The 11,719-nt window shown below is 41.3% G+C and overlaps 3 protein-coding genes across 3 annotated transcripts; 1 reads left to right on the forward strand and 2 right to left on the reverse strand.

Annotated features, from left to right (window-relative positions):
• The first annotated feature begins 1,160 nt into the window (after positions 1-1,160).
• On the forward strand, positions 1,161-2,703 carry LOC110937606 (hydroquinone glucosyltransferase). Its single transcript, XM_022180049.2, has one exon. The coding sequence runs from the start codon at positions 1,179-1,181 to the stop codon at positions 2,577-2,579; it is 1,401 nt and encodes a 466-aa protein (XP_022035741.1). The 5' UTR covers positions 1,161-1,178; the 3' UTR covers positions 2,580-2,703.
• A 1,351-nt stretch (positions 2,704-4,054) lies between these two features.
• LOC110934063 lies at positions 4,055-6,864 on the reverse strand. Its single transcript, XM_022177257.1, has 3 exons — positions 6,535-6,864; positions 4,158-6,387; positions 4,055-4,110 (listed from the first exon to the last, which is right to left on the reverse strand). The coding sequence occupies exons 1-3, from the start codon at positions 6,862-6,864 to the stop codon at positions 4,055-4,057; spliced, it is 2,616 nt and encodes an 871-aa protein (XP_022032949.1).
• On the reverse strand, positions 6,864-7,619 carry LOC110934062. Its single transcript, XM_022177256.1, has one exon. The coding sequence runs from the start codon at positions 7,617-7,619 to the stop codon at positions 6,864-6,866; it is 756 nt and encodes a 251-aa protein (XP_022032948.1).
• Positions 7,620-11,719: the final 4,100 nt, after the last annotated feature.

The following is an 11,719-nucleotide window of genomic DNA, read 5'->3' on the forward strand; positions in this document are numbered from 1 at the left end:
TTACAGAACGAGATTTTCTATTCGTGTTTGTTCATTGAGGAAATGAACGTGTTCATGCACGGTTCACGAACACAAATAAAATTGACGAAAGCTAGAGGTGGATGGCGGGAGAGAGCGACGCTAGACCTTGAAGCCCTAATCGGAGAACAGAGGTCAGTAATATATGTCTATCTGAATAAACACATATTATTTGTTAGGGTAATAATAAAACGAAAAAGGGAGCGGTGTATAAAAAGGTGAGTATACGGTTTCCTATTTTATTTGTTAGGGTAATAAAATAAATAAGTATTAAAGAATAAAAAAAGTTTAGATAAATAAATAAATACACAAAAACCTTTAATGAACAACATAAATAAACAAACATGAACGAATATTCACGAACACATTACCGAACGTACATGAACACAATAAAGGGACGAGACATCTGTTCTTGTTCATTTATTTAACTAATCAAACGAATTTTCTTGTTCATGTTCGTTCCTTTTCAAACGAGCGAATATAAAAGAACTTCCCGCCGAAACTGATACCGACCAAGTTCGCGTTGAACACACATGGCAATTTAACTAGTTTTTTTATTATATTAGAGACTAATATTTATAAGACATTTTATCATAGAGAAATAAATGTATACCGCTTGACATAATACTTAGACCATGCGTACTCGTTTATTTTGGGGCGTTTTGAAGCCCGACAACGCCCAGAAAACGCCCGGAAACGGCCCCATGGGCGTTTTTTTTAATCTTTTTGTGTTTGGCGTGGAATATACAACGCCTTGCTCCAATTTGCTTGTCCAATCACCCATCATCTTCATATTCTTTGTCCAATAAGATTTTTTTGATGGTTTTTGTTTTATTTAATTAAATAACTGTGTATGCTTGACGGGGCATTATTGGGCGTTATCACCACTACGCCCCTTTACTGACTAGGACAACACGTGGCGGACAACACCTAAGTAGGGCATTATTCACCCCAACGAGTACGCATGTTATTACAAAATTATTATAGAAAAGTAGAGTATGTGTAAAGCAATCTGTGCATACTTTTCATACTTCAAATAATTTATAGTGATTATAAAATATTTAACCGGTGGTTCTATCTAATATATGTGTATATATAATATCACCTTCTATCTCCATTAGTATCACAACTTTAATCTATCACTTTCTCTTCTCGTACCAATGCAGAAAAAACCCCACATAGCCATTGTACCAAGTCCAGGAATGGGACACTTGATCCCTATGGTTGAGTTTGCTAAGAGACTAAAAAATTACCACAATATCTCAGCAACTTTCATCATCTCAAATGATGGACCTTTATCCACATCTCAAAATGCTTTTCTTGATTCACTCCCCAATGGCTTAAACTATCTCATTCTTCCTCCTATCAACTTTGATGATTTGCCACAAGACACCCAAGCAGAAACCCTAATCAGTCTCATGGTTACGCGGTCTCTTCATTCGCTTCGTGAAGCATTAAGGCCCTTGGTTGTAGAAACAAACATGGTGGCTTTATTTGTTGATCTTTTTGGCACAGATGCTTTTGATGTTGCTATTGAATTTGGAGTTCCACCTTATGTGTTTTTCCCATCTAATGCTATGTCATTGTCTTTCACTTTTTATTTGCCTAAACTTGATCAAATGGTTTCATGCGAGTATAGGGACTTGCCTGAACCGGTTCAAATTCCAGGTTGCATACCGGTTCATGGACAAGACTTGGTTGACCCGGTTCAAGATAGAAAGAATGATGCATACAAATGGATGCTTCATAATGTAAAAAGGTATATGATGGCTGAGGGTATAGTTGTAAATACCTTCAAGGAGTTAGAGAGTGATGCCTTGAAAGTATTGCTAGAGGATGGGGCGGGTAAGCCGCGGGTGTATCCAGTTGGACCCCTGATACAAACCGGTTCAAGTAGTGATGTAGATGGGTTAGAGTGTTTGAGGTGGTTAGATGGTCAGCCATGTGGTTCTGTTTTGTACATATCTTTTGGAAGTGGTGGAACCCTTTCAACTAATCAGCTTAATGAGTTAGCCATGGGTTTGGAGTTGAGTGAACAAAAGTTCTTATGGGTGGTTAGAAGCCCTAATGATCAACCTAACGCTACCTATTTTGATTCTCATGGACACAAGGACCCTTTAGGTTTTTTACCAAAAGGGTTCTTGGAAAGAACTCAAGGTAACGGGCTTGTGGTTCCTTCATGGGCCCCACAAGCCCAGATCCTCAGCCACAGTTCAACTGGTGGGTTCCTGACCCATTGTGGCTGGAACTCAATTCTCGAGACTCTAGTCCATGGCGTGCCGGTTATCACTTGGCCACTTTATGCAGAGCAAAAGATGAACGCGTTATACCTAACCAAAGGTCTGAAAGTAGCATTAAGGCCTACTATCGGTGAAAATGGCATTGTTGGTCATGCGGAGATTGCAAGGGTCGTGAGGGGTTTATTCGAGGGGGAAGAAGTGCAATCAATTAGAAGTCGAATTCGGGATCTCAAAAATGAAGCTGCTAATGTTCTTAGGGAAGATGGGTGCTCTACAAAAACCTTAGAGCAATTGGCTTCCAAGTTGAAATACAAGATCTAAGCATTAAGATTTTCAACGATTTTTTCGTTATTATAACATATTTATCTTTAGCATAATAATGTGTTTTTGTGGAGTTTATGTTGTATGAATAATTCGTGTTGAATTCTTGAGTTTGTTTGAGCAATACAAGACTTAAATAGTTAAATTGAATATAAATTAACTAAAAGTAGAACCTTTCTAAGAAAAAGGTGGTAATATATTTTATATAGATTGCTTGAAAATTGGAGTATTATTTTAACTAAACCACAATTCAAAGACGAGTTATAAATTAGTAAATCGACCTGCTAAGAAAAGTTGAATAAAAGAATATAAAACAAATACAACAACTCCTTTAGAAACAGACCGAAACATCATTGCTGACGATATCTCATACTTTCTAGAGCTACAAAATATTCTTTTTATCCAAATTAATAATCCTGGTGTATGTGGATGCATCTTTGAGATTTTGGAAATCATAACACCAAGGTGGTGTCATGTGTCCCTCTTTTATGATGTTGTGGTTTAATTCTCATAATAGAAAAATGAATGTGTAGAGTTGTTACAAATGTGTAGATTGAAAGGGTTTATAAGGGTGTAAGGAAGTGGTTAAATACTTTGGAGTGGCAAACTAAAAAATCAACTAATGAGAGTGTGCCACGTCAATCAGTGAAAAGTGTTTAAACTTTGGTGAAAAGTGTTGGCAATGGTTTAAACACTTGGTGAAGTGGTAAACTTTTTAAAAAAAAAAAAAGAAAAAAGGTGTGATTGGTTGAGAGATGGCATGGACCCCACCCCACAACACCCTCTCTCTCATACACTCCCTCTCTCTCTCTCCTGCTCCCTCACTCTCTCTCTTCTTCCTCGCGTCGGCAAACCTACACCGCTTTCAATGTTTTGCCGCGACCTATGTTGGTCGGCGGCGGTGTTTGCCGCGCGGCAAACTTCTTTGCCGATCGATTGCCGCTCCCACTCCGTATCCCCTAAGTTGATTAGTAAAATTAATTAAAGAGTTAAATGTCATTTTAGTCTCTGTGGTTTGGGCTATTTTACTATTTAGTCCAAATGTTTTATTTTTCGCCTGTGGGTCCAAAAAGGTTTCACCGTTGCCATTTTAGTCCACTGGGTTAACTTTATCCATTTTTTTGTTAACGAGAAGGGCAATTCGGTCGTTTTATACGGCCGAATTGCCTTCTAGTTAACAGATTTACATATAAAATGACCGAATTGCCCTTCTCGCTAACAGAAAAAATGGATGAAGTTAACCCAGTGGACTAATATGGCAACAGTGAAATCTTTTTGGACCCGCGGGCAAAAAAATGAAACCTTTGAACTAAACTGGCAAAATAACCCAAACCACAAGAATTAAAATGGCATTTAACTCTTAATTAAATCAGAAATCATAACAAGAGAAATTTAAGAGGAAAACTAAGTCATGAAGATGAAACTACAAAATGTTGGTGACATGTTTTTTTTTTTTTTTTGAAAAGCTAACTTCATTAGAAAACACACCCAAGCCCGAAAATCGGACCGGGAACAAACTCCAAACTACAAACTACATAAATACAAATTTACACCAATCAACCCAAGAAATCGACCTACCTTTTGCTCTATTCTTATACCACAGATACCCCAAAGACTTAACCTCGCTAAAAATACTATCAACCTTTACGACGGCGGCCGAGAAGATCGCCTTATTACGCATTAACCAAAGGCACCAACACGCAGTAAACATGATACCATGCAGGGCGTCTTTAGCTTCAGTTCCGAGCGAGCAATACTTATGGAATTCCAGCAAATCTTTAACGGAAAACGCATAAATAGGCGGGATGCGACACCAGCCACTAATTTTCTGCCACAGGACAGCCGCAATATAGCACGAAGTGAACAAATGAGAAGCCGTTTCTTCCTCTGATCTGCAAAGCGGACAAAATCCTTCTCCGACATCCATTCCTCTTTTCTGAAGCTCGTCCACCGTCGGAATCCGACCCAGCCCCGCTCGCCACACAAACACATTGCATTTGATGGGGACCCACTTGCACCAATCAAGCTGGAAGCAACAACCCGAACCTTCCATATTTTCCAATAATTTCCTAGCCGAGCTCACCGAAAACACACCCGACTGATCCCCCTTCCACACCCAACCATCCTTTCTCTCCGTTAAGACCACTAAGGAAACCGCAGCACATAACTCCGCAAGTTCTGTTGCTTCGTCTTCCTGATCCGGATCGTGCCTCCATAGCCAGTTTCCAGCTAGCCTCTCGTTGACAGAACATGTTTTAACGACCTCCAAAGCAAACAAATGAGGAAAAGACTCTTTCAGCGGGATGTTCCGGAGCCACGGGTCCAGCCAAAAGAGAGTTTCGTCCCCTCTGCCAATTCTGCCTCTAAAAAAATTGCGGATACTCGATCCATCACGCAGCGGCTTATTAACAACAGCAACTATATTAGACCACACCCCACCTACAGACTTATTGACCGGAAGAAACGACCAACCCGAACCTCTGGAATGTAATGAATCAACGACCTTGACCCAAAGCCTGCCCTTTTCCGTTTTATATCTCCACGCCCATTTAAAAAGCATCGCCTTATTGATATTACACAACTTCTTAAGCCCTAGACCCCCTTTATCCTTGGATCTCGCCACGATATCCCAAGAGACCCAGTGGGTTTTATTTCCCACACTTGACCCTCCCCATAGGAACTTTCTAATCATTCCTTCTAGATCTTTAACTACTTTTACCGGCGCTTTATATAACGAGAAAAAATAGCACGGGAGACTTTGAAGGACAGAGCGGATCAACGTAGTTCTACCTCCCATCGATAACAGAGCCGATTTCCAAAGAGCTAATCTCGACTCAAAAATATCGTACACCATCTTCCAATTATTAACACGGTTCATGTTCGCCCCCACCTTCAAACCTAGGTACTTAAACGGAAACGAATCCTGTTTACACCCTACCACTTCGGCCAACCTCCCCACCTCCCCATTATCTACTCCAATACCATACAGATTGGACTTACCCAGGTTAATTTTTAAACCCGAGCAGGCATGGAAACTCCTAAGAAGCCTGACAACGTTCAAAGCGCCATTGGAGTTCCATTCCCCGACTATCAACGCGTCATCCGCAAAAAACAAATGAGAAATCAAAGGCCCATCATCCGGAAGAGCAACCCCCGAGAATACCCCAACCTCCTTAGCTTTATCCAGAATACTCGATAATCCTTCCATAACCGCCACAAACAAAAACGGGGATAAAGGGTCCCCTTGTCGCATCCCTTTCTCCCACTTAAACTCAAAAGTCGAGGCACCATTAACTAACACTGACGCTCGAGCAGAAGACAAAACACCCCAAATCCACTTGCACCACCTTTCTCCAAACCCCATATAACTAAACATATCCACCACGAACTTCCAATTGATAATATCGTAAGCTTTTTCAAAGTCAATTTTAAACAAAAACGCCTTTTTTCCACTTCTTTTAAGCCACGCATGAACTTCGTTAATGACTAGCGGCCCATCAAGGATGAGTCTACCTCCCAAAAAAGCCGATTGGGAATCCGAAATCCCTGAACCGAGAACCTTCTTAAGCCTATTCGCGAGAATTTTAGACACCACCTTATTAATAACCCCGACTAAACTAATCGGGCGATAATCGCCAAGCCCCAGCGGATCTCTCACTTTCGGCACAAGAGTGATGAATGAAGAACCACAACCTTCACTAATACTACCCGAGTCAAAAAAACCCGACATAATGCGGAAAAATCCTCCTCGAACAACCTCCAAAACGTTTTGAAAAATCGAAAGTTGAAACCGTCCGGCCCAGGGGCCCTATCATCCCCACACTCAAAAACCGCTGACTTAATCTCATCAACCGAAAACCTAGATTCAATCCCCCGAGCTTCCTCATCCGAAATCTTCTTCAAATTAGGATTCACAAGCCGGGGCCGAGAACTACTTTCCTCCTTATACTTTAACCTGAAAAAAATTAAACACCTCCTTTTTCACTAAAGACGGTTTGGAAACCCACTCATTTCCAACTGTTATCCCATGAATCACATTACTGGCCTTCCTACAGTTGATCATAGTGTGAAAGAACTTCGAGTTTTCATCTCCCTCTTTAGCCCAACAAACACGGGACCTTTGCTTAAGATCTTTAACCTTGGCCAGCTCGATCTCCTCGATTATCCTTTTGTTTTCCGCTAAGGCCCAAATCTCCTCCTCCTCAAGATCCCTAACCTCAAGAGCAGATTCCAGCTCCTCCAATTCCTGTTTTGCCAAATTAAGGATTTCCCCTTCCTTGGACATCATCGCATCTCTCCACTCTTTAATTTAGACCGAACATACCCCAATTTCTTAATTAACCTCACATCTGGATTGCACTCCGACGCCGAGAAGCTAAGACACGCTTCCTCAACCACTTCTTTGAAGCCTTCTCTCCCCAACCACGAATTAAAAAACCGGAAGGGCCGAGCACCAAAGTTAGCTGATTTAGAAGTTAAGACGATGGGACAATGATCTGACCATAAACTAGGAAGGGCCTGAACGCGGGCCTCGGGCCAATCATTGAAAAAGTCAGAATTCACCAAAAATCTGTCTAATTTGCTCATCTTCTGACTATTCTCTGATTGCCAAGTAAATTTCCTACCTCTCATCTCATACTCAATCAATCCGGCGTCATAGATAAGAGAATTAAAGTTACTTGCACAGCTGGGCTTAAAAGAACAATTTCTTTTCTCCTCCCGAAAGCGGACAGCGTTGAAATCCCCACAAACAACCCACAAACCATCATTGGACAGGATTAAATCACATATGAGATCCCAAATCTCCTTTTTTGCCTGAATCCCCTGCGGGGCGTAAACATTCAGCAAATTCACCACCCTATTAGACCCTTTCAACTTCCCACGAACATGTAAGAAATTCCTGTGCTTGTTATTCCCTTCCACGGCAAAAATACTCTCATCCCACACCGAGATTAAACCACCCGACAGACCCGACGAGTCAACTGTCTCAAAACCAAAACCCCCTACCCCAGTACCTTGACAAAACAGAGTGGGGAACATTACCTTGTTTCGACTCTTGAATCGCCACGAAACTGATGTTGAACTCCTTCCTGATTGACTTGATCCACCCTTCCTTGTTACCACCCCCCAGCCCTCTCAGGTATACCGAGAGGACATTCATGATGACACCCCATTAATACCTGGAGAGAAGATGACCTTTCTGAGCAAATCCGTATGGTCCTTCAAATCGATCCCAATTTTAGCCCCAATTTGGTCCGTTTCCTCCACTTCCTTTTCAATACTCGCCCTAACCACCGGATCGACACTCCCCTGCACTTCACCGGCTCTAAACCGCTCCTCAGCCGGGGGTTCCTCCACCATCGCACAGACATTGAGATCCAGATTACCATCACTACCTTCCTTCTCAAGCTGACTAGTCGCCCCTCCTTCTCCAACCCTTGAGGTAAACCCAATGAATCCAAACCCGGGCGGAAAGTCCTCAGGCTCTGATCTAAATCTCTTTTTGGGCCTTTGGGAACCAGGAGAGACATCAAATTCTTTAGAGGAACTCGACTGGCCCACCTTGCTTCTTGGGCCCAATCTGGGCTTCCTATGTCTTTTACTACAACCCACCTCTCCAGACCCCACTAAAAAATTAATGCCAGGCCTGACAGCCGATTGGAACGAGTGACCACCTTTACCATTCTCCTCCTCGGGACCCACAAATTCTCTCTCTTCTTGCATGGGCTCTACGTTAACCTGGGAATTCCCACCCCCATAAAGTTATCATTATCCCCATGCATCTTGGAACCAAAACCCTGAGACTCCTCAACTCCCCCGATCCCTCCCGACTCTTGGGTATCTCCGACGCCGGATGGCTGATCATCTTTAACCGGAGAAAATTCTGACGACGGGTTTCCATCAGCTTCCGACTCGGAGAGCCTCCTAAGGCAATCAGGCACCCACACCTCATGGACTTCCTCAATACCAACTCTGAACGATCTACCCTTCCAACTCAGAACTACTTCATCCACGATCCTTTTATGATGACCAACCAGAACCCCAACTCTAACTACCGATAAGTCTTGATCTTCCTCAAACTCATTCGGAACATGAAGCACCTTGCCAAACACCGCACCCACCTGACTTAGGACATCACCTTCAAACAGATGCAAAGGAATGCCAGTTAACTTTAACCAAGCAACCCTATCAAAGGGGAGGGTCTGACCTTTCCACAGATCCAGTTTAGAGAACCAAGGTTCCCAAATGTTCTTAACACTCAAAAACCGATTTGCCGACTCCTCTTCATGAAATGAAATAAGTAACGACAGGCCACCAAGATATTGGACGTTAGCTACAACGATCTTAGCGATTGAAAGAAGTCTGTCTATATCCACTAGGGTTTCCAGGTCAACCGCTCTTCCCACCACCGCCAAACCTTGACAGGCCTTAAAAGCCTCCACCCTATCCGGGACTATGATAACCTTCTCGACATTACTCGTCCCAGCCACCGGATTATCAACAGAAAATTCAGCAGAACCACTCCCAAAATTAGAAGTCCCCACCACATCCTTATAACTCCTAACATCCCTGACAGAGAATTTGCCTCCTACATGATTCTGACCAAGCGGTCTAGACATCTTTGCCGGAACTTCCTTCTCAGTCTCTACCTCTGAATTTTCCAACGCAAATCTAGCCACGTTGATCCTGAGCTTGAAATCCCCCATCCTGACCTTTCCAAGATTACCCAACAATTCTTGTTTGTCCCTCACTCCCGAAAAGGAGACGAAACCAAATCTGCTCCCATGCTTGTCCCTTTTCCTAGCAACATACGAGCCTGCAACCTCCCCATACAACTCCATACACCTCCTGAGCTCCCAAGGAATGCAACCCTCAGGGAGGTTCGAGACAAAAAACTTGACCTTACTGCCAAACAGGTTCCTCCTATCAGCCATAGAACTAACCACAGCCACACAACAGAAACAGGCTCCTCAACCAAAACTCCACACGAAGAAGTGTTAATGGGATTCGAATCAGTCTAGCTGAACCTATACAAGATAGTCGCGACCAATATCAGACCCACTAAGCCAACCGGTGAAGAGACGGCCGAGGAAGCCGAAGAAGAATATAAGATAGAACGAAGAAACGGAGCAGCAGGTAACTTAGAATGAGCGGTCAAGCCAGGAACTCCGGCGACCCCTCACGCTAAATCGCCCTTTGACTCAGAGAAAGCTATTGTAAGGCTAATAAAAATACATGTGAAAGTGTGTTGGTGACATGTGATACTGAGTATTTTAGATTGATGGGGAAATAAGTCAATAACTACTAAATAACAGTAGGCATTGGAAATTAAGAACATAAATAAGAGTAGGTATTGGAACTTAAGAACATAAAAGAGTTTTTGTTTCAAGAAAATGTGGATTGGAAATTGCACATTGTTTGAAATATGGACCAAGAATTACCCTATATATTAAAAAAGAAAACCTTTGAACAGTAATCTTCTATATGTTATATTATAATAAAATATTATAATAATTATTATTATTATTCTCTTTATTTTTTAAGTTTGATAAGTTTGATGTCAACCAGTACTTGTATCGAAAATACCGGTTCAACGCTAAAAGTCGGTACTGGATTCAGTTTGATAGTCTTTTAGCTCGAGAAATTTGGTACTGCTGCCCAGTACCATTTGCTCATCCCTGATCACGGGTATCGTACGAACAACAACGGTATCGTACACCTTTTTTTTTTTTTTTTTAAAGATAGCATTAAACACTCAAATTTAAACGGGTTAGCCCAATGTGGATTGGAAATTGCACATTACCCTATATATTAAAAAAGAAAACCTTTGAACAGTAATCTTCTATATGTTATATTATAATAAAATATTATAATAATTATTATTCTCTTTATTTTTTAAGTTTGATAAGTTTGATGTCAACCAGTACTTGTATCGAAAATACCGGTTCAACGCTAAAAGTCGGTACTGGATTCAGTTTGATAGTCTTTTAGCTCGAGAAATTTGGTACTGCTGCCCAGTACCATTTGCTCATCCCTGATCACGGGTATCGTACGAACAACAACGGTATCGTACACCTTTTTTTTAGTTTCAGGGGTAGGGATGAGCTCGGTGCCAACGGATACCCCGGTTACGGTATCGGTATATGAATGTAAAAACCGGTAGCGAACTGGTACCAGGAACGCCAAACGTCAGTACCGAACTGGTACTTATGATCTTTCGATTCAGGAAATTCGGTACCGGTACCCATTACTATTTGCTCATCTCTGACTACGGGATTCTATTGAACAACATCATTACCATACAACTTTTTAGTTGATTTTTTCGGTTATTTTTTAGTGTTTTTTCTACATTTACTTTTTATTCTTGTCAGCGGTTCCGTGTGTAACGCGCTTGTATTGATTTCAAACACATATAAACACAGACTAAATAATAAAATAAGTTCGCCGCAACGCGGCGACAGTTTTTATAACTAGTTGCTTGAAAAATGGACCAAGAAAATTATTTTAAAGATATCTTTAAACACTCAAATTTAAACGGGTTAGCCCAATTTTAATACAGGTCAATTTGGATCTGATCTGTTTTTTTAAACTAGGTTATCCCAAACATGACTCGTTTTCTTTTTCATGTCATGTTAAGAATTGCCGCACGATGCACAAAACAGGGTTCTTTCTAATACCCAGGTTCGGGTACACACTTGGGTACGAGTATGACCGTGTTTTGAATTTACAGGTATTGTCAATATACCATGGTCGGGTTCGAGTCCGGGTATTGGCCAGGAAATCCATACTTTGTGTACCCGGGTACGGGTTCGGGTTTCATATACCCGGGTATTAAAATACCCTATTTTCGGGTTCAGGTGTGAAAAAAACCCAGGCGGGCATTAAAAAGACTTGGATGGGTATGAACATGAACTTTGTAGTTTTTTGTTTCCAATTTCATTTTTGGGTTTATAAACATGAATTTTAATAATATAAAACTTTAATTTAACAAGATTACATGTTACAGAAAAATGGACCAAGAAAATTATTTTAAAGATATCTTTAAACACTCAAATTTAAACGGGTTAGCCCAATTTTAATACAGGTCAATTTGGATCTGATCTGTTTTTTTAAACTAGGTTATCCCAAACATGACTCGT

The sequence above is a fragment of the Helianthus annuus genome, chromosome 4, assembly GCF_002127325.2.
Source record: "Helianthus annuus cultivar XRQ/B chromosome 4, HanXRQr2.0-SUNRISE, whole genome shotgun sequence".
Taxonomy (NCBI): Eukaryota; Viridiplantae; Streptophyta; class Magnoliopsida; order Asterales; family Asteraceae; genus Helianthus; species Helianthus annuus.

Coding starts and splice junctions, on each gene's coding strand:
- LOC110937606 (XM_022180049.2), top strand. CDS start 1,179: ATGCAGAAAAAACCCCACATAGCCATTGTACCAAGTCCAGGAATGGGA.
- LOC110934063 (XM_022177257.1), bottom strand. CDS start 6,864: ATGTCCAAGGAAGGGGAAATCCTTAATTTGGCAAAACAGGAATTGGAG. Junction 6,388..6,534: donor AGGTGTTTAATTTTTTTCAG/GTTAAAGTATAA, acceptor TGGGGATGATAG/GGCCCCTGGGCCGGACGGTT. Junction 4,111..4,157: donor GTATAAGAATAGAGCAAAAG/GTAGGTCGATTT, acceptor GTATTTATGTAG/TTTGTAGTTTGGAGTTTGTT.
- LOC110934062 (XM_022177256.1), bottom strand. CDS start 7,619: ATGTTCCCCACTCTGTTTTGTCAAGGTACTGGGGTAGGGGGTTTTGGT.